Raw genomic sequence first — 22,171 nt, 5'->3', positions numbered from 1 at the left:
AAATGAGAACAATCTGTTCCCAGGTCCCCAAACATAATAAAACATAATTTTCCATGAAATAAGCCTTAAAACGACACAAAATATACCTTATTTTATGTTAAATAAATGTGCTATTGGATTGTAATTAAAGAAATAAACTGTACTGTATATTAAAGTCGTTTTATTTACCTTTGTGATGGTAGTTGTCAATGGATGACAAACTTCCAGGTTGCCTCTTGATGATATCCGAGTGAAATTTCTCGGCGATAATACCCTCACTCACACTGTCCCCTGCTAGCTGCTTTTCATTAATACAAATCAACAGAGGTTTTTCAACCTCTTCTATTGCCTGAGACCGTTGCTCAGAAAACACAGGAATACCGATAATAGCTTACTTGTTCTTCAGAATGGTAGCAATGGTCGACTTAGCGTACTGGTACTAGGACGCACACCTCATTGGTGTTTTTTTTGATGATGTCCTTCTTCTGCTCGACCGTCATTTTCTTTTGTGTCCTCTTCGGCTGAACACGAGCCTGCGGTGGGGTCTTTTTCAGTCCCATAATAGCAAAAGTATCCACGGCCAGCCACCGTGTCGCTGTGTGATTTGGTTCTAATTCGTCAGCCAAGACTAAGTTAATGTTCGTGAGGCGAAACGTTCGTGTGCTAAAGCGTTTGTAAGTTGAGGTATCACTGTGTATCTTATTATAATAATATTACATGACATTTTAAGCGCCTTTCAAAGCTCTCAAGGACACTTACTATATAGTAGTGATTCATTGACACACACGCTGCCCTGCTTGTCATTTTTCTGCTGCATTCCACGTGCCCGTGTCATCCATTTTGTTCTCTTGATGAGCCGAGTCATTGTTACTTCTGTGCGTCTTTCCATCATTATTCATTCGTTCATCGTGTCTTGTTTTGTTCTCCTCCTCCTTCTTCCATCCTGCATGTATCTGGCCTGGCTGCACCCACCGCTCTCCATCCCTTTTTTTTTTGTTTTTTTTTTTGTTATCAGCTGTGCCTGTTCCCCCTCCTCCAGGAGTGAACATCGAGGAGCACATTCAGATCCGTCAGGAGGAGAAACGGCAAAGGATCAACCGGCGACACAGGCTGGAGGAAGGACGAGGTAGGAAGATCAGCTCAAGATAGTTGGGGAGCAGCCATTTATGTCAGCCATCATTTCTGGACAAAATCTCCCATGGTAGTTGATGGGTTAAAAGTGACCGTTCGTTCCTGGTTCATCGCACTTCAGGGTCAAGTGGAATGGTGAAATCAGCAGGAAGCCAGGTGTTGAACAGAATAAATTATTTTAATCTTGTAGACAGCGAGGTCAGTTGAGGCGCTGGTAGAGCATTTATGTAAGACGGACAGGATATGACGTGATAGGATGTGACGCCATAGGATGTGACATCATGTAAAGGCAGGCAGGATATGACGTATCATGAAGTCCAAGAAAAAGAAAACGATGCCAAAAAAATGTTTAAAGATGTTCGTATAGCGAATTACCCCGACAATAACCAAATAAAATCCCAAAACTTTCTGTTGTCAGAAGACTTTTATTTTATTTCCTGTTATTTTCACACTGTTTGCTTCAAACATCAGTCACCCGTCAACCCGCTTTCAGTCTCAGAATGCGTTTTTTTGCAGCCTTTTTTTCCCCGCCAGGACTGTAAAAATGAGACTTCTGGAAGTTGGAGTTTAGCGGTTTCCGCCAGCTTCTCTTGCCCTCAAAACAATACCACGAGTGATGTTATTTCTGTCTTCTTTGACTCTTTAGATGGCAGCAGTGAGCGTGGTGAGAAAGATGCCAGTAAAATCACCACCTACCCGCCCGGGGCCGTAAGGTTTGACTGTGAAATGCGGGCTGTGCAGGTCAGCTGCGGTTTTCACCACTCGGGTAAAGGATTTTTAATAACCTACAACTTAAATAATTTAAAATTTAAACCATTCACTGTGCAAAAATGTGTTCACTCCAGTGCCAGGGTTTTTGTCATTGTCACTTGAATTCCAGGACCCACAGCATATTGAGTTTTAAGACCACATTCAATACAGTGTTAGAAACCTTAGGCTCTCATTTTTCATCAGAAAAAAAGACAAACTTCCTAAATGATATGGGTCTGGAGTTATATGAGCTTGAAATGAGGGTGGTATTCCACAATCCAATGCAATACATACATATTGGTTTGTATAGCGCTTTAACAACAGCTGAAGCGGGAGCAAAGCGCTAACATGTGAAAAAAAGGAAATGCTGCCCCCTTGTGGAAGGGAAAAAACATTGCCAGAGGCCATGACCAGTGCTTTATTGGCACCCAAGCAAGAAAAAACACCCGAATAAATTTGGGAATGGCATTGAATGAGTTAATCACTGATGCATTCAATGACAGTTGTTTTTTGCTGTTTCATCTGCATTTTTTTTTCTTCATGGTTGCCTTGTCTTGCAGTTGTGTTGATGGAGAATGGAGATGTCTATACATTTGGTTACGGACAACATGGCCAGCTTGGACATGGTGATGTAAACTCCAGGTACTGTTTTAGTTGTTTTTGTCCTCATCATCTGGAAATTTCTCCTAAATATAAATGGCCTCCCAAACTGCAACTCTTTGATTTTACCTTGTAGGGGATCTCCAACGTTGATCCAGGCTCTTCCGGGTCCGAGTGTCCAAGTGACGGCGGGCAGTAACCACACTGTTGTTCTTCTAGTGGACGGGCAGGTCTTCACTTTTGGTAGCTTCTCGGTAAGAAAATAACGAAACCAATACGCGAGCCGCATTCAATGCCCAAAATGCCCACAATTGATCCCTCAGAAAGGGCAGCTTGGGCGACCTATCCTCGACGTGCCTTACTGGAACGCCAAGCCGTCCCCCATGCCCAACATCGGCGCCAAATACGGACGAAAGGCCACCTGGATCGGCGCCAGCGGAGATCAGACGTTCTTGCGCATCGACGAGGCGCTCATCAACTCCCACGTGCTGGCCACCTCCGAGATCTTTGCTAGCAAACACATCATTGGTCTCGTACCGTCCTCCATGTCCGAGCCGGCTCCGTTCAAATGCTTACTCATCAACAAAATGGATGGAAGCTGCCGCACCTTCAATGATTCTGAGCAGGAGGATCTGCAAGGGTTTGGACTCTGCCTGGACCCTGTCTATGATGTCATCTGGAGGTCAGTCCAGGGAATTTATGGACTGTTTTTCCCGTGAAAACCTTTCAATCAAACATTTCACACGCAACATTTTGTCAATCACAAATTAACACTGCTGTTACACAGTAATAAAGATCGATAATACGAAATATAAAATGATGAAAATGACACTAAAAGTTATAAGATTTATAAATGAACTGTCAACATTTTGCTATCAAACAGTATTCAATAGAAGAAGTTGCTTAAAAACAACAGATTGACATCGTATACTATCCTGTCGTATAGGAGATGCCGGCGTGTCGTCATTTGTTATGATCACGTGATCCTCGCGACAGCCATTTTGAATGCTTTTCGATTTACAACCGTTTGACTTACGACCGTTTTGTCGGAACGGAACCCGGTCGTAACTCGGATGCTACCTGCATATGTAAATATTAAGAATATTTCAAGCAAGAGAATGCATGAGCAATTCCCTCTTATTTTGTTAAATCATTGCTAAATTACAACGTAATGAATGCTCTTATTCTTTTTTCCAATGTATCTTATGGAATAGTCAATTCATTGATTTTGGGTGAATCAAAATATTAATTCATGTTCAGTTCATCGTTGTAAAATGAAATTAATTCATATTCTTTCTGATTCAAATACTGTGCTGTAAGATATTTTACATTCTCTGTTTTTTTTTTCTTCAAATGACTTGGTCCAAAGCAAACGTTTTGAAGTAATCTGAATCTTCCTTGGTGTGCCTTTAGGTTCTTACCAACTTCAAGAGAAATGTGGTGCTACAATGCGGTGATAGCAGATGCTAGGATGCCTTCAGCCACAGACCTACAGGCCCGCTGTAGCATCCTCAGCCCGGAGCTCGCCTTGCCTGCGGGGTCGCACGCCACCACCACGCGCTCACATGGGGCCCTACACATTCTTGGTAACGCCACTGCTTCATTTCCCTTAACCAGAACGCTGGATGGTTTTGGGCTAAGTGAAGGATGTCGCTATTGACAGGTTGCCTGGACACCCTGGCGGCCATGCAGGAGTTGAAGATGGGTGTGACCAGCGCCGAAGAAGAGACTCAGGCGGTGATGAAGGTCTACTCCAAGGAGGACTACAGCGTGGTGAACCGCTTTGAGAGTAAGTGTGGATGGTTCAGTAATACCTTGGCTTACGAACTTAATTAGTTCCCAGACAGAGTGTGTATGGTGAAAAGTGTGTTTCCCCAAAATTTATTTCCCATACAAAACCATTAAAATGAGAATAATCCGTTCCCAGGTCCTCATAAAACATCATTTTCTACTAAATAAGCCTTAAAACTACTACACATTATACACCTTATTTTATGTATAATAAATGTGCTATGTTATTATAATGAAAGAAATAAACTGTACTGTATAATAAAGTGGTTTTATTTACCTTTGTGATGGTCGTTGACGGCTTGATGGAATGGAGTGGCCGCTTTCATCAGCATTAAACACTTGATGAGGAACGTAACCTTCTTCTTTCACCATATTGAGGAATAATCCCTTGTAGGTGCTTTCTCATTGATAATTTTATCTAGTTCCTCATCAATTGTGTTCTGTTTAGCTGGGTTGATAACTTTTTGCATCAAGTGTACAGGTGGCTTGTGCGGGTTGTTTGTGGAGCCTGATTGATGGGATATTTTAACCTTGCAGTCCACACTCTGCCTTTGAACTATCAAAGTTGAAACTCTCTCACGTCGTCTGCCTGTCTCTTTAATGTTTAAGCCACCTCCCCTCACTGCTGCGTTCTTGACCAATCACGTGGCTTTAACCGAAGACTGGGGGCGGGGAATAGAGGACAAAAACAGTCGGCTGCCATTTTGTTGTTAGAAATACGGGCTCGTTCACGAACGGCACCTCACTCATTGTGGCGCTCCATGTGTATCCCGAAAAATAGTTTGTATGCCAAGGTGAAATGTTCATAAATTTAACATTCGTAAACCGAAAAGTTTGTAAGCCAAGGGGTTCGTAAATCGAGGTCTCACTGTATTTAGAAGTATCAATCCATTCCCAAAAGAGAGGTGATCGCTGATTGATGTTCTAGGTCACGGTGGCGGCTGGGGCTACTCGGCTCACTCCGTTGAAGCCATTCGCTTTTGTGCTGACGCTGACATCTTGCTCGGGGGGCTGGGCCTGTTTGGTGGAAGAGGAGAATATACCGCGAAGATCAAGGTTGGCAACCCCGATATGAAATGAAGATACCATTTACTAGCATCTTCCTCACAGTTGAATCTTTTGGATCATATTTGGACAGCTTTTTGAACTTGGACCTGATGGAGGCGACCATGAGACAGATGGGGATCTGCTCGCGGAGACTGACGTCCTGGCCTATGACTGTGCTGCAAGGTACATTTAAAGGACAACCGACGCCTCCGGACAAGTTGTGTCCATAATTTGTAAAATCACTTGAAATGACTTCTAGAGCTATATTTTACGTTTTAAGACTCGCACTGAATATTCAGGAAGTCTTGTTTTTGAGTTTGTGACGATTCCTGACGTGACGTCACGTAAGGAACGCCCCTGACCGAAAAAGCGACCCACAATGCATTTTGGGTACTTTGTTTGTTCTGAAAACTACGTGATGATGGCGAAATTAGAAGGAAAACGCATAAAGGGAAATGCTGGCCCCTTGTGGAAAAGAAAAGACATTGCCAGAGGCCATGGCAAGCGCTTTATTGGCACCCAAGAATGAAAAAAACCAAACCCGAACAAATTTGGGAATGGCGCTCTTTGTCATATTTTCAATTCCAAAATACATTTGTGAAAGGCCTGTGAATGAGTTAATATATATATTTACAATTTACATGAATGAAAATTGGTTTATGCGCCCCCAACAAATTGAATAAAGTATACTCAACATGAGGTTAAAGGAAAAAAGTGAAATATATATAACGTTGTATATTATAATAACATTTATTAGGTACCGTTTTATGTGGAAAAACACAAAAATAACTTTGAAACAAGTTATGTTTTTCGTGCAATTCAAAATGTCTTTTATTTTGAAATCAATTGCAGGGAGAAATACGCCATGATGTTCGACGAGCCAGTCTTGCTGCAGTTGGGCTGGTGGTACGTGGCCTGGGCCCGAGTTTCTGGTCCCAGCAGTGACTGTGGATCGCACGGCCAAGCCACCATCACCACCGATGATGGGTACAATGCTCTTCATGTTTATGTACCATGCAATATTTATCCACGAACCTACCTCGGAAGACATTCTGAAAATGATTTTTTATTTCTTTCTCCATAGTGTGGTCTTCCAGTTTAAAAGCTCCAAGAAGTCAAACAACGGTACAGATGTTAATGCGGGTCAAATACCTCAGCTGCTTTATAGGCAAGTAACAGACTGTCAATCCGATTGACTCAATTGTGACTCATGCGTCTTTTTACATGTCATCAATTACATTTGTAATATGATTTCACATTGACAGGCTGCCTTCAAACGATGGCAATGCATCGAAAGGCAAACAGCAGACCAGTGAGCCAGTTCACATCCTGAAGCGCTCGTTTGCTCGGACGGTCTCCGTGGTAACTACCATTCTCATCAAATAGGGGCGCAACGTTACATAGCTTGGCATTCACGCACGTCTTTTGTGTTTTTTTTTCCTCTGTAGGAGTGTTTTGAGTCTCTCCTCAGCATCCTTCACTGGAGTTGGACCACCTTGGTTCTGGGTGTGGAGGAGTTGCGAGGCCTGAAGGGCTTCCAGTACACGGCCACTTTGCTTGATCTTGAGAGGTTGCGCTTTGTGGGGACGTGCTGCCTACGTCTGCTGCGGGTCTACATCTGCGAGATCTTTCCCATTGCTGGTAAGAGCACTTGGAGCTCACTGGAAATGTTTTTTAAAAAAAATGTCAGAGATGTTTGTTGGGACACTGTGGAAAAAAAAGGCTCAAACACAGGAAGATTGTCTTTTACTGCCGGCCGGGGATGTAGCCATTCATGACCGACGCCCAATATCCGCAGCCCTCTGCCAAGCTATTTATTGAGAGGAAATGCAAATTTAAAGGACAACCGACACCACTTTTTTTGTTTCCTAACTGACATCACAAAAACGTTTTATAGCATCTAAAATACCCAAAACACGCTGGCTGATATTTTTAGTCAAATGAAAAACACCAATAAAAATGAGTTAGTGTCCTAAAACTACTTCAAAATGACCCTGGAAATGGCGAGTTTCAGAAGGTCCCGCCTCCTTGTTCGTGACATCACGGCAGGACGTCAAACAATGGCTTCAGATTGGGAGAAGATGCTTTCTTGTTACTCATCCAGTTATGAATATGATTCAAATAGTCCTGATGAGCAAAGCTTACATGTTTGCAATCAATTAAAGAAGTCCTTCCGTGTCATTGTGAGGCGTCTGGACTGCAATGTAGCGCCCAGAAAATGCACAAGATGGCGCACAAACTCCGTTCGAAATGGGCTGATTTGTGTCAACTAGTATCAAATAGTAGTCTTGGTGCAACACACAACGATTCACCATGGCGTTATTTATGTTTTTTCCTTCTAATTTCTCCATCAACAGGAAGTTTTCAGAGCAAAGAAAGTACCCAAAATGCATTGTGTGTCGCTTTCTCGGTCCTTCAGTGACGTCACGTCAGGCATTGTCATCAACTGGAAAAGAAGACTTCCATAATATTCAGCGCGAGTCTTAAAACATAAAATCTAGCTATATGCGGTGGAATCTTTGTCAAATGATGACAGTTTAACAGGCTGTGTCTGTTCACCTCAGATTTTCTCTACTTGTGAATCGACTGCTCCATTCTAATAATAGATATCATAGAGTATTGTCACTTGAACTGTGTTCTCCGACTCTCAGCCAGCACCAAAGCTGTGGTGGAGGAGTCGAGCAAGCTAGCTGAGTGCGTGGGGAAGACACGTAGCCTACTGAAGAAAATCCTCTCGGAGAGCACGGACAATTGCTTGACCAAGCTGGACAACGACCCGCAGGGTTACCTGTCCCAACCCCTCACCCTCCTGGAGGCCGTGCTGCAGGAGTGCCACAACACCTTCACCGCCTGTTTCCACTCTTTCTACCCGACGCCGGCGCTTCAGTGGGCCTGTCTCTGTGACCTGCTCAATTGCCTGGATCAGGTTAGTCGGCCAACCGCAGACGCACCCCGACTTACGAACGTTCGAGTTAGCAAGAACGGTACCTATGAACCTATGTCTGTGTAAGCTCTCAGTCGTACAGTCGATGAGAAGGTTTCCTCAGCCGTCATCTGTACTTCTATGAAGGTGTCGGACATTTCAGTCAATAAAGTTGGCACCATTCTCAGTTTTATCTCAGAAGTTTGACTTTATTCTCAGAATCGTGACTTTAAACTCAAAATTTGGACTTTAAGATGAGGATTGTCACTTTAAAATCAAAATTCTGAGATAAACGTGAGAATCCTGCCATTTTCACCCCATCATATCCATGGTAGCATTTTAATCACTCTCTCTGTCATGACATTTATTTTCCACATGATGGCGCAGTGGATCAAATGAGGCCTCATGATGCATTGGCCAAAAAGCAAAGCATTTGGATGGAAAGCCTCATCTCTTCGTGATGCCTCATTTTGTCATGACACATAACGTTACTGCGCTGTGTTTGAATGACAACCCGAGGACAATAATAATAATTTAATCTGTGCTGTATATCATGCATATTAGCATATTTGACAATAAAGCTGACTTTGACTTTGACAATAACAAGCACTGAAAAAAAACAAATTTCTTGTTGTTTCCAGGACATTGCTGATGCCAACTTTCGTACATCCAGCAGCCGTCTGCTGGCGGCGGTGATGTCAGCTTTGTGCAACACATCTGTCAAGTTGACGTCCATTTTGCCCATCGCGTACGACGGCGAAGTCCTCCTGCGCTCGCTGGTCAAGCAAGTCAGCACGGAGAACGACTCCGCCCTTGCTCACCGCTTCCCACTGCTTGTGGCCCACATGGAGAAGCTCAGCCATGTGAGTATCGTGTGCACCTTGTCCACCATTTTCATTCAGGAAATTGCTTCAAATGAAACCTATTTATTTATTTATTTATTTATGTGTGTGTGTGTGTGTGTGTGTGTGTGTGTGTGTGTGTGTGTGTGTGTGTGTGTGCGTGCGTATGTATGTATTTAACTATTTTATATTATATTTCATATATTTAATCAGATATTTTTAGATCATATTTTATATTTAATTATATATATATATATTTCCATCCTATTTTATATTTGATTATATATATATATATATATATTTGTTTTTATTATTTATTATTTGTTGTTTATCGTTTATCATTTATTGTTTCGTTTGTCGTTTCGTTTGTCGTTTCGTTTGTCTTTCGTTTGTCGTTTCGTGTCTCGTTTCGTGTCTCGTTTCGTGTCTCGTTTCGTGTCTCGTTTCGTGTCTCGTTTCGTGTCTCGTTTCGTGTAGCGTTTCGTGTAGCGTTTCGTGTAGCGTTTCGTGTAGCGTTTCGTGTAGCGTTTCGTTTATCGTTTCGTTTATCGTTTCGTTTATCGTTTTGTTTATCGTTTCGTGTATCGTTTCGTTTATCGTTTTGTTTATCGTTTACCGTTTCATCATTTCATCATTTCATTTATCGTTTTGTTTATCATTTCATTTATCATTTATCATTTATCATTTATCATTTATCATTTATCATTTATCATTTATCATTTATCGTTTATCGTTTCTCATTTATGATGACTCTTTGTCATCAACCTTAGACTGAGGAGAACCTGATGGGAATGACAAGCTTCCGGGAGGTTTTGGAGAAGATGCTGGTGATTGTGGTGCTTCCGGTGAGGAAGAGCCTGAGGAAAGAGGTGGAGCTGTTCTCTCCACACTTGGTCTCCAACACCTGTGGCCTGCTGGCCTCCATTGTCTCCGAACTCACCGCCTCCGCTCTGGGCTCTGAGGTAAAGAATGCCAACATTTCAAAAAGTTCTTTTCTGGAAGTTGAGAGAAATTGCTGGGGGCTGACGTGGGTCTTGCGTCCCGTTTGTATGATGTGCTGAATCATGAAGTTCTCACTGTCTTGGTGATCATCTCCTTCCCTCGACACCGCCGTGAGATAAAGTCAGCTGTCGCCATTGTAACTGCCACTCGACAGCAACTCGTAGCATCAGCAATTTGTCACCCTTTATTATGGTGACATTGGATTGGATTCGCCTTTATTAGTCTCGCAGTGGAGAAATGTACGGGATTTACGGGAGGTAAGGAAAGGAAAACGTAGAAATACAGGAGCTGCTGGAAAGACAGCCCCTCTCGATCGCAGCGTTTTGAAGTCAAAACGACAAAAAATAATAATATGACAACACAAAGACTCAGCCATTCAATCTTCAACACTTTATGCAAGCCCTTTGTTGTATGAAGCAGTTCTAGGTGAAAGAGGAAATCATCAAAGCGTCCTTTTCACCAGTGGATCAGCGACGTCATGGTGAAATGTGCACGTCAGCTAGAAGCTAAATGTTGAAAGCAAACACGAAGCTGTAGCATCCACTGACGAAAAGAGACTGTATCACATCTCCTGCCCATCCGCTGTCCACGTAAATCCGCTTCAATTCCAAGCCGCGACAGTTCCACGTACGCATCGGCGCTCTGTGAAAACGCTGCCCATTTCAGGGCGCAAAATAGCACAATCACCCCAGAGATGTCCAGCGATGAAAGTCAAATGGCACTGACATTCATTCCAAATCAAAAACTGTGCTGGCAGGTTCATGCTGCCAAGAAGGCGCAACTACTTACTACTACTACGCAACTACTTACGCACTACTTCCTAGATCGGGGGAAAGTCGTTGCGAGTTCTGTTGTGGCTCAATATTACTCGGCATATAAGCCACAGGATCATCTTTTGAAAAAAATCAAGGCTTTTGGGTGTGTCTTATACACTGGAAAATACGGTAATACGTTGTTGTTTTTTTGTGGTCTTCCTTATCAGGTTGATGGACTGAACTCGCTGCACTCTGTGAAGGCCTCTCCCAACCGTTTCACCAAAACGAGCCAGGGCCGCAGCTGGAACACGGGCAATGGTTCTCCGGATGCCATCTGCATGACCGTTGACAAACCGGGCGTCGTCTTGGTGGGCGTCTGCGTGTACGGAGGTGGCGGCATCCACGAGTATGAACTGGAGGTGCTCGCTGACGATGTAAGAAAAAGTAGTCCGGCACATTTTATCTTTTGACTCTACAGCATTTCAAACGTGTGAATTTTATACAGGCACAGACCGAGCACCCAGGGGACTCTGCGCACTCTCATCGGTGGACATCTCTGGAACTGGTCAAAGGAACTTATAGTACTGATGATTCTCCCAGTGATATTGCGGAGATTCGCCTGGATAGGGCAGTACCGCTCAAGGTACGTTGAATACATTATTTGTGAGGATCATAGCACGGATAGCATTATCATAATTAAAAAAAAAATCTATGAAGTACAGTGATACCTCGGTTTACGAACCCCTTGGCTTACGAACTTTTTCGTTTTACAAACGTTAAATGTATGAACATTTTACCTTGGCATACAAACTATTTTTCGGGAGACACACAGAGCTGCCACAATGAGTGATGTGTCGTTCGCGTACGAGCCCGTTCTCCTAAAAGAAAATGGCAGTCGGCTTGTTTTGATCCTCTATTCCCCGCCCCCGGTCGTCGGTTAAAGCCACGTGATTGGTCAAGAACGCAGCAGTGAGGGGAGGTGGTTTAAACATTAAAGAGACAGGCAGACTACAGTGAGAGAGTTTCAATAGCACATTTATTATACATAAAATAAAGTATATTTTGTGTAATTTTAAGGCTTATTTAGTTGAAAATGATGTTTTGTGTGGACCTGGGAACGGATTGTTCTCATTTTAATGGTTTCCTATGGGAAATGAATTTTTGGGATACACACTTTTCGCCTTACACACTCTGTCTGGCAACCAATTAAGTTCGTAAGCCAAGGTATCACTGTATGATGCTGATACGTCTGCGTAGGCTCTCAGTCGTACAGGAGTGATCCATCGATGAAAAGGTTTCTTCAGCCATCATCTGTACTTCTTTGGAGGTGTCAGACGTTTCACTCCTCATCCGAAAAGCTTCGTCAACGAAATGAAGTTGTCCTGGTAACTCGATCCATTAGGGATATGCAGTTGTGGTCAAAAGTTTACATACACTTGGCTCTCCTGAGTTTCCAGTTATTTTTCTCGGATATTTCTTTGTCACAAAAAACATTCATGAAGTTTGGTTCTTTGATGAAGTTACTTTGGGTGAACAGAAAGAAAAGTGATCTGCTGGGTCATAAATATACATACAGTCACACGAATTAGCAATTTTGGTGACCGACAAAGTTGTGTATATAGGGCCAGAGTTACCAGCACAACTTTTGTTTGCTGACGAAGCACCTCGGATGACGAGTGAAACGTCCGACACCTTCAAAGAAGTACAGATGACGTCTGAAGAAACCTTCTCATCTAATGATGCCGATAATATAAAGTAGTCCCATCACCGGTGAGCAATTTGAAGTTGTCTTTTCACGTAGGAAGGAGTGAAGTATGCTGTCCGATTACGCAACTACGGCAGCCGCACCGCAAATGGAGATGGCGGCATGACCACCGTGCAGTGCTCGGATGGCGTGTCCTTCACCTTCAGCACTTGCAGTTTGAGCAGCAACGGGACCAACCAGACGCGAGGACAAATCCCGCAGATTCTCTATTACAGGTCAACCCCAAACTATCGTTTTAAGAAGACATCTCCTTTCTACTGTATTTTTTTTTTCCCCCGTCCCCCTTTGACATTTGTCTCCTGACTTTATTCAGGAGCGAATACGATGGTGATCTCCAGTCGCAGCTGCTAAGCAAAGCCAACGAAGAAGACAAAAACTGCAGCCGTGCGTTGTCTGTGGTCAGTGCTGTGGTCAGAGCGGCTAAGGACTTGCTCCATCGGGCATTTGCTGTCGACGGTAAGCTGGCTAATTGGACACCTCATGTGAAAACACAAGTTCCAGACACTAGAATCGATGTGGTTTTTTTCCTCCTGAATCTAATTTGCTCAGTCTGCTCTCAGCTTTATCAATCTGCATTTTCTCATCAGTGGATGACATCCCTGAGCTATTAAGCTCCTCCAGCCTCTTTTCCATGCTTCTTCCTCTTATCCTGGCTTACATCGGCCCTGTGGCAGCATCTGTTCCAAAGGTACCCTTCAAGCACCTTAAAGGACAACCGACAGCATTTTTTTGTTTCCTAACCGACATCAGAAAAACGTTTTAGAGCATCGAAAATAGCCAAAACACACAGACTGATATTTTGAGTCAAATGCAAAACACCAATAAAAAGGCCTTCAAGTGTCCCAAAACGACTTCAAAATGAACCCGGAAATGGCGAGTTTCAGAAGGTTGTTTGTGACATCATGCCAGGACGTCTTGCCTTGTCTAAAATCTAAACAATGGACCGTGCTTAGAACAGACTTCTTAGACTGAAACCACGTAGGTTTAGTCATGCTAATGAGCTGAAACCAGAGCCAGGGATAGAAGATTAGAGGTAATCAGATTGGCCAATGAGGTGAATCCAGAATCAGGTAGAGAATTATAGAGGTAATCAGAATGGCGATGTAATCAGATTGGCGAATGAGGTGAAATCAGAGCCAGGGATAGAACAATACAAGTAATCCAGTTATGAATATGATTCAAATAGTTCTGAAGAGGAAATCATACATGTTTGCAATCGATTAAACAAGTCCTTCCGGATCATTTTGAGGCGTCTAGACTCCAATGTAGCGTCCCGGAAAATGCAAAAGATGGCACCCGAGCTCCGTTGGAAATGGGCTGATTTGTCTGCTGGGAATTTGTGTCAACTAGTATCAAATAGTAGTCTTGGTGCACCACACAACGATTCACCATCGCGTTATTTATGTTGTTTTCCTTCTAATTTCGCCATCAACACGGTTTTCAGACCAAACAAAGTACCCAAAATGCATTGTGTGTCGCTTTCTCGGTCAGGGGCGTTCCTTCCGTGACGTCACGTCAGGATCGTCACCAACTCAAAAACAAGACTTCCGGAATATTCAGCGCAAGTCTTAAAACATAAAATATCGCTTTATGCGGTGGAATCTTTGTAAAATCGGCTCAGTAGAAGTCGTTTGATGTGATTTTAGCAAATGATGTACACAACTTGTCCGTAGGCGTCGGTTGTCCTTTACCGAGCAAGCTGTCATCCCCCTTTGTTTTGGATGAGATTGAAATTGCTCCTGGTTCCTCACCCAGGCTGCCGTCGAGGTCTTCGGACTCGTCCAAGAGCTCCTTCCTGCCGTGTCGGCTTTAAACCAAAAGTATGCCCCACCCACTTTTAACCCCAACCAATCGACAGACAGCACAACCGGCAACCAGCTGGAGCAAGGATTGTCGGCTTGCACAACCTCCAATCACTACTCGGTGATTGAAAGCGACCATCCCTATAAACAGGCCGCAGTCACGCAATACAAGGTACGACATTCTTCAAGTGCAAACCAATTTCTATTTTTTTTGTGGTGTCTTTCATAAAATTGGGCAATCTCTGAAATCTGACTTGGAGTTCCGACTCATTGTGTCAGTCGCTGTCCTGCAGTCATCGCTCGTCGTTTCGAAACGTTCTCGGGGGCTATTTAGTTTGCTACCTAGCTGGCTATCTATTTGCTGTCTTATTAGCTAGCTATCTGGCTGGCTATCTGGCTGGATACCTAGCTTGCTACCTAGCTGGCTATCTATTTGCTATCCTATTAGCTGGATACCTAGCTTGCTACCTAGCTCGCTATCTATTTGCTATCCTATTAGCTAGCTAGCTATCTGGCTTGCTATCTGGCTGCATACCTAGCTGGTTATCTATTTGTTGTGTATTAGCTATCTATCTGGCTAGCTGGCTATCTAGCTCGCTATGTATTAGCTATCTAACTAGTTAGCTATCTATTAAATATCTCGGTAGCTATCTATTAGCTAGCGAGCTAGCTTTCAGAGGGGGGAGTTTTCCAGTCATTTAACCTCCGAGTCGCTATTCAACATTTTGAATGTAATTCGACTTACAACCATTTTGACTTACGGCCGCACGTTACCTGTAGATACTGTATCGACATAAACCTTTTACGAATCTGATTTGTTTTGTGTTTGAACTATCAGCAGTTTGAGTTTGATCTCCATTTAACTGGATGGATTTCATCTTGACACATTTCTGAATTCCCACCGCTCTTCAATGCAGCATTTACACAAGGCTTTGCATCATCTCTCTTCCATGTTTAAACCTCGGTGATGTCTTATCTACCCTCAGGTTTCCTTTCCTGAATGCGTCCGTTGGACAAGCATCGAATTCGACCCGCAATGTGGCACCGCTCAGCCAGAGGACGTCCTCAGACTGCTTATCCCGAGTCGCATTCTTCATCTGTCCTGCTTGGGAGGGAAACCTCTGGTCCATGACACCATCAACACCTGGACCGAGCTCAGGAAATTTTCAGGCGCAACCGGCTGGCCGACCGCTGTTCTTGTGCTGCCAGGTCGTGAAGATTCCATCCTTCCACCTCTATTTTTTTAAAAATTCCTTTTCTAATATTACATTCAACGTCTTCCATAGGAAACGAGGTCCTGTTTTCCCTGGAAACTGCCTCAGACTATGTGAAGGATGAGAAGGCGTCTTTCTATGGTTTTAAGTGTATTGCGGTGGGATATGAATTCAACCCAGGTCCTGACGAGGTAATGTCTAAGTCTTCGTTTTGCTCCCAAATAATTTATTAAAGGACAACCGACACCATTTTTTTTGTTTCCGAACTGACATCAGAAAAACGTTTGATAGCATCTAAAATACCCAAAACACGCTGGCTGATATTTTTAGTCAAATGCAAAACACCAATAAAAATGAGTTAAAATGTCCCAAAACTACAGTGAGACCTCAACTTACAAACACCTTATCTTACAAACTTTTCGTCTTAAGAACCTCTAATATATGAAAATTAAATCTTATAATAAGCACTATTTTCATAATACACACCCACCACGGCTGGCGGAGTGATCTTCGGCGGAAGCACACGACCGAACAGCGCTCCAGTCCACACCCCCTCTCATTGAATGCACACGTCGATCACCGACTTGGAGCTTTTTGCTGATAATTTTACTATGATGGGACCGAAAAAAACCCACAATGCAGTGTATTTCTTTCATTAAACTACAATAGCACATTTATTATACATAGAATAAGGTATGTTGTGTGTAGTTTTAAGGCTTATTTAGTTAAAAACTATATTTTATGAAAACCCGGGAACAGATTATTCCCATTTTAATGGATTTTTTTTTTTTTGAGATACACACTTTTCGCCTTACACACTCTGTCTGGGAACCAATTAAGTTCGTAAGTTGAGGTCTCACTGTACTTCAAAATGACGTCGGAAATGGCAAGTTTCAGAAGGTCCCGCCCCCTTGTTCGTGACGTCACGCCAGGACGTCTTCACCTTGCTCTGGAATCAAAACAATGGCTTCAGATTCGGAGAAAAGGCTTTCTTGTTATGAATATGATTCAATGGAATCTCTGTAATATACGCTCAGTCGAAGTCATTTGAAGTGATTTTTACAAATTATGGACACAACTTGTCCGGAGGCGTCGGTTGTCCTTTAAGGCAAAATAAACTGTGAATGTCACAGTATCTCGCTGATAACATCTGGATATTTCAGGGCATCATCCAGCTGGAGAAAGAGTTGGCGTACTTGGGTAGTATGTGTGCTGCAGCTTTGATGAAGAAAGACCTGGCACTCCCTATAGGTACTCTATGGGGTTGGGGGTGGGGTAATCTTCCACAAGTTATGACTCACTGTCATATATTTTGTTCGTTAATTAATGCATCTGACTTTCTACGTGCATTGATGATTGATTTGTGATCTTTAACTCATTCACTGACAGGCGATGTGAAAAAATGTGTCCAATCCAGCGCCAGGGTTTTTGTCATTTTCACTCATATTGCAGGACCCACAGAATATTGAGTTGTAGGATTACATAAACATTTAATTCAGCGAAGAAAGAAACTTTAGACTCTCTTCTATCATCAGATAAACAGAGTTAATTCCCAAATTACAAATAATAATAATAATAATAATAATAATAATAATAATAACACATTTCATTTTAAGCGCCTTTCAAAGCTCTCAAGGACACTTTACAGTGACAGACAAGCATAGGTACTATAATAAATAAAATACAATCACAAATAGAATGCAATAAATAAAATACAGTTCTAAATAGAAACGAGAGAGAGAGCTACACAGAAAATGGGTCTGAGTTATCTGAGCTTGAAATGAGGGCGGCTGTACAAAATACAATACATAGATGTTGATTTATATAGCGCTTTAACTCAAATTCGGGATTGGCACTCCACGTCACAGTTTTTAATTCTCGAATAAATTCGGGAATTAAAGGAGTTATCATTTTCTTTATCGTGATCATTTTTGATTATTTATCAAATTTATAAATACAGTTTGGTATATAATAGTATTCAACAGAAAACGTTGCTTAAAAACAACAGATTGTCATGGTCTGTCGTGTCAACGTCACGTCGGCCATTTTGAATGGATTTCAATTTACGTCCGTTTGACTTACGACCGTTTGGTCGTAACGGAACCCGCTCGTAACTCGGATGTTGTTGTTAATAAAGAAGTTGTCAATTTCATCCCTTTACGTGAAGATGACTCACTTTCAGTGCACTATTTTTGGACTGTCCAACTTCCAAAACTAATGGCTCATTTGTTTTGTTTTGTTGTGATCTTCCTCAAAAATGTAACTCTTGCTATTTAGGCACTGAACTAGAGGAGGACCTTGAAATCCTGGAGGAAGCCTCTCTCCAGGTAAAATAATGACATTTGAAAATGTGCTCTTTTCATGCACCCTTAACCACCGACACCCCCCGTTTAGGTGTGTAAAGCCCATGCAGGGATCCTGGGCAAGGGTCTGGCCCTTTCCCACCCACCAATTATCCTGGAGGCCCTAGAGGGGAACCTACCTTTGCATCTCCAAACCAACGAACACTCCTTTCTTGAGGACTTTATCACATGTGTGCAGAACTCAAGCGGAGGACGCCTGGCCAGGTATCAATCACTTCTTGTTTCTAGTTTCCATTTCAAAGGACATTGTCCACTTTGTTCAACGAAGGCTAAAAACACATGGAGATTGTCTTTTACTGCCGGCAGGGGGCGCAGGTAACATGAAGCCACTTTGCGTCGACCAACGCCCAAACTCTGCAGCCCTCTGCCAAGCTATTTATTAACAGTATATGCAAATGTATATGACACATTAGTAAAACACAGCCTTTTTTGATTTGAATACCACGCCCATAGATGTCACATGGTACAAGCACCAACATCCATAAACCAACAGAACATAGACATTTTAATCTCCTCACAAGAAAATGGCAACAGACTCATTTTTGTCCTCTATTCCCCGCCCCCAGTCTTCAGTTAAATCCACGTGATTGGTCAAGAACGCAGCAGTGAGCGGAGGTGGTTTAAACATTAAAGAGACAGGGAGATGACAGAGAGAGAGAGAGTGAGAAAAAGTGACATTTGAACTCGTTTCGACTTTGATTGTTCAAAGGCAGAGTGTAGACTGCAAGGTTAAAATATCCCATCAATCAGTCTCCACAAATAACCCGCACAAGCCATCTGTACACTTGATGCAAAAAGCTATCAACCCAGCTAAACAGAACACAGTTGATGAGGAACTAGGTAAAATGATGGCAGAGAAAGCACCTACAAGGGATCATTCCTCAAGATGGTGGAAGAAGAAGGCTACGTTCCTCAGCAAGTGTTTAATGCTGATGAAAGGCGCCACTCCATTCCATCAAGCCATCAACGACAACCATAAAGGTTAATAAAACGACTTTAGTATACAGTACCGTTTATTTCTTTAATTATAATACCATAAGACATTTATTATACATAAAATAAGGTATATTTTAGGGAGGTTTTAAGGCTTAGTTAGTAGTAAATTATGTTTTATGGGGACTTGGGAACGGATTATTCTCATTTTAATGGTTTCCTATAGGAAATATTTTTTTGGGATACACACTTTTCGCCTTACACACTCTGTCTGGGAACCAATTAAGTCCGTAAGGCAAGGTATCACTGTATTCTGTCTGACAAACCACTTTTGGTTGCTCATCGGTAAAAGGGAGATTGCTTATTGTATACTTTGGCATTACACCAAGCCCTCTATTGTGACTTTTTTTCGTTTCTTATTCTGACCAATGTGGCAGTTCTATTCATAATTGTATTTTATTTATTGCAATTTATTTGTGATTGTATTTTATTTGTTATCGTACCTATTCTTTTCTGTGACTGTAAAGTGTCCTTGAGAGCTTTGAAAGGCGCTTAAAATGTCATGTATTATTATTATTATTATGATTATTCCTTCCGTCAAGGTGGCTGCAACCAGATTCGTACGCCGACCCTCAGAAAACATCTCTGATCCTAAACAAAGACGACATACGCTGCGGGTGGCCAGCAACTATTGTTGTTCAGACCAAAGATCAATATGGAGATGTGGTGCATGTTCCGAACATGAAGGTTGGTGAAATTGTTCACTTTGATTTAGATTAAAAAAAAAAAAAACAAGCAGGTCAAATTCTTGCATTTGACCAAAAATTCCTCATCTCTGTGAAAACCAGGTGGAAGTCAAGGCCGTTCCCGTTTCTCAAAAGAAGTCGTTGCAGCCCGAAAATATGAAAAAACTCCAGCGACTCACCGGAAGCGCTCCTTCTCCAGCATCTTCAGGTCCCGACCTCACCTTTGGAGGTCTACCAACGCCCAAGCTGGAGGCCACGTATGAGCCTATGATTGTGAAAGAAGCTCGCTACATCGCCATCACCATGATGAAGGTCAGACAACCTTTTGTATGAACTGAATCTTTCCTCTCACTCATCAAATATAATAACTTATTTTACTTTCTCATCTGTATCTTTAGGCCTATGAAAGTTACTCTTTTGAGGAACTGCGCTTTGCTTCCCCAACTCCAAAGAGGTTTGTGACATCGTGGGAGTTGTACAGTGATTATACGACTATTTTATAGATGCACATTCTTAAACATTCAATGTTTATTATTCTCCACTCATTTATGTGTCCATGTTCAGTCTAAATTGTTATGATATATATATATATATATATATATATATATATATATATATATATATATATATACAGTAAAGTCTCGTTATATCGATATTCAAGGGAGTCCGAAAAAATATCGATATAACCGGGACTATCGATATATCCGACCCTGTTTGCATGTAATTTTCTCCGTGCGCGCATAGAAATAGTATCGATATAACCGGGACTATCGATATATCCCATATCGATATAACGAGACTTTACTGTATATATATATAGCATATGTGTAGTTTACCATATAACTTTACGGAGTTGTAGTATGTACTGTTACTCAACCATTCTCATATCAGTCTTTCAGTCTAATGTTGAAGCTGTAACAAAGCGCTAACATGGACAAAAGGGAATGTTGCCAGAGGTCTAACCAGCGCTTTATCGGCAACCCCGCATGAAAATCCAAAACCCGAGCACATTCGGGAATGCCGCTCCACATCACATTTTTCATTTCCTGAATAAAATTTGGGAATATGTATTGTATGGTATTGTAATTACATGCCATAAATAACCTCTCTTATCCTGTTTCCTGTATCTGGGACTATGGTAATAATAATAATAATAATACATTTCATTTATAAGTGCCTTTCAAAACTCTCAAGGTCACTTTTCAGTCACAGGATAAGTTTTTTTCTGTGCGTGAGCAGCGGCAGCCACAAGCGCCGGCGTTCCCTCAACCCAGAAATAACTCGACACACAGCTAGCTAGCTAGCCAGCTGGACGTTGAGACAGCTAGCTAGCTGGTCATCGCCGTTTTCTTCTTTCAGGCCCAGTGAGAACATGCTGATACGTGCCAACACTGACGGAACCTACAGTGCCAACTGGACACCGGGAGCAATCGGTCTCTATACAATCCACGTCACCATCGATGGAATTGAAATAGGTTTGTGCTTCATGCCGGACTTAAAAGACATCTTGTTTTCAGAATGGTACAGACGCTCCCCTACTTATCAAAAGTCCCCCAAAAAGTCAAAGTTAGCTTTATTGTCAAATATGCACATGAACATTCGAGTTATGAACAACGGTAGATGCTAACATTTTTGTCGTAACATATGTACTATTCTCTCCAGTTGTACGTGTACATATATTTATAGAGCATATATCTTATTCAATGTTTATTTTTCAGTACAAACCAATACAGGTTACTTATACAAGCCTTAAACATACATTCCATAGAAAATATAGCACTGAAGCAACTTACGAACAAATTCACCTTATGAACAACCGTTCAGAACGTATCTCGTTCGTAAGTTGGGGAGTGTCTGTAACACATGAAAGAGAAATGTAGGAATACTTTGGAGGGGTCCTTGTATGCTGCATTTGGGGATACTTTGTTGTCGTCCACAGCCGTGTTGGCTTAATTACATTAAAATCACCTTTCTGGCTTTGTCAGATGCGGGTTTGGAGGTGGAAGTGAAAGACCCTCCCAAAGGCATGATACCACCTGGGACGCAGATGGTCAAACCCAAGGCGGAACCTCAGCCAAGCAAGGTTAGATGTTATTTGAAAATTGACGTACTCGCGAAGAAACGTGATCTTATTTTATTTATATTCATGGAGTATATATATATGATTTAATTATTCTTACTGCGATGTAGAGGATCACCTTGCGAACGTAGGGCAGAATCTCAACTGCACAGACTTCTTGTTTTGTTTTTTGAAGTGGATGGAAGGCCTGTTGGCAATTATCGTAATAAGGAAACAACCGTTTTTCTGGATAATTGCCTCTCCGAAGGTTTTTTTTTTTTTTTTTTGTCCGAAGCAGACAATGAAAGAAAATCAGACTGACGCAGACCTCATCCAGCTGATGTTTCTTTCTCCAGTGCGTGCATGCAATCCTTGCTCACTATCCCTTTTTTTGCTCTGCTTCAGTCACTGTCCTCCTTTCCTGGGTTGTCTTCTTCTTTTAACCGCTGTGGCTTACACACAGTCTCCC

At 42.2% G+C, this 22,171-nt stretch overlaps 1 protein-coding gene across 1 annotated transcript in view; it reads left to right on the top strand.

The window, feature by feature from the left end:
- mycbp2 (MYC binding protein 2) overlaps nt 1–22,171 on the top strand; it is a 74,050-nt gene that overhangs the window by 17,999 nt on the left and 33,880 nt on the right. The window contains exons 17-48 of the mRNA XM_089001927.1: nt 995–1,105; nt 1,757–1,876; nt 2,421–2,502; nt 2,597–2,714; nt 2,784–3,142; nt 3,874–4,046; nt 4,124–4,249; nt 5,180–5,307; nt 5,390–5,481; nt 6,151–6,285; nt 6,383–6,466; nt 6,564–6,660; nt 6,747–6,939; nt 7,950–8,224; nt 8,863–9,084; nt 9,834–10,025; nt 11,048–11,254; nt 11,326–11,463; nt 12,622–12,800; nt 12,899–13,041; nt 13,173–13,273; nt 14,341–14,559; nt 15,374–15,596; nt 15,674–15,792; nt 16,765–16,852; nt 17,879–17,928; nt 17,996–18,168; nt 19,500–19,644; nt 19,746–19,955; nt 20,042–20,097; nt 21,003–21,118; nt 21,629–21,726. Of these exons, the coding sequence (XP_088858053.1) occupies nt 995–1,105; nt 1,757–1,876; nt 2,421–2,502; nt 2,597–2,714; nt 2,784–3,142; nt 3,874–4,046; nt 4,124–4,249; nt 5,180–5,307; nt 5,390–5,481; nt 6,151–6,285; nt 6,383–6,466; nt 6,564–6,660; nt 6,747–6,939; nt 7,950–8,224; nt 8,863–9,084; nt 9,834–10,025; nt 11,048–11,254; nt 11,326–11,463; nt 12,622–12,800; nt 12,899–13,041; nt 13,173–13,273; nt 14,341–14,559; nt 15,374–15,596; nt 15,674–15,792; nt 16,765–16,852; nt 17,879–17,928; nt 17,996–18,168; nt 19,500–19,644; nt 19,746–19,955; nt 20,042–20,097; nt 21,003–21,118; nt 21,629–21,726 (4,772 nt within the window). The remainder of the gene's footprint in view (nt 1–994; nt 1,106–1,756; nt 1,877–2,420; nt 2,503–2,596; nt 2,715–2,783; nt 3,143–3,873; nt 4,047–4,123; nt 4,250–5,179; nt 5,308–5,389; nt 5,482–6,150; nt 6,286–6,382; nt 6,467–6,563; nt 6,661–6,746; nt 6,940–7,949; nt 8,225–8,862; nt 9,085–9,833; nt 10,026–11,047; nt 11,255–11,325; nt 11,464–12,621; nt 12,801–12,898; nt 13,042–13,172; nt 13,274–14,340; nt 14,560–15,373; nt 15,597–15,673; nt 15,793–16,764; nt 16,853–17,878; nt 17,929–17,995; nt 18,169–19,499; nt 19,645–19,745; nt 19,956–20,041; nt 20,098–21,002; nt 21,119–21,628; nt 21,727–22,171) is intronic.

Source organism: Hippocampus bargibanti, linkage group LG08 (genome assembly GCF_051943395.1).
Source record: "Hippocampus bargibanti isolate YZ-2025 linkage group LG08, ASM5194339v1, whole genome shotgun sequence".
NCBI classification, from domain to species: Eukaryota; Metazoa; Chordata; class Actinopteri; order Syngnathiformes; family Syngnathidae; genus Hippocampus; species Hippocampus bargibanti.
The sequence above is the reverse complement of the archived record's forward strand: the minus strand, read 5'-3'. Positions and strand labels throughout refer to the sequence as shown.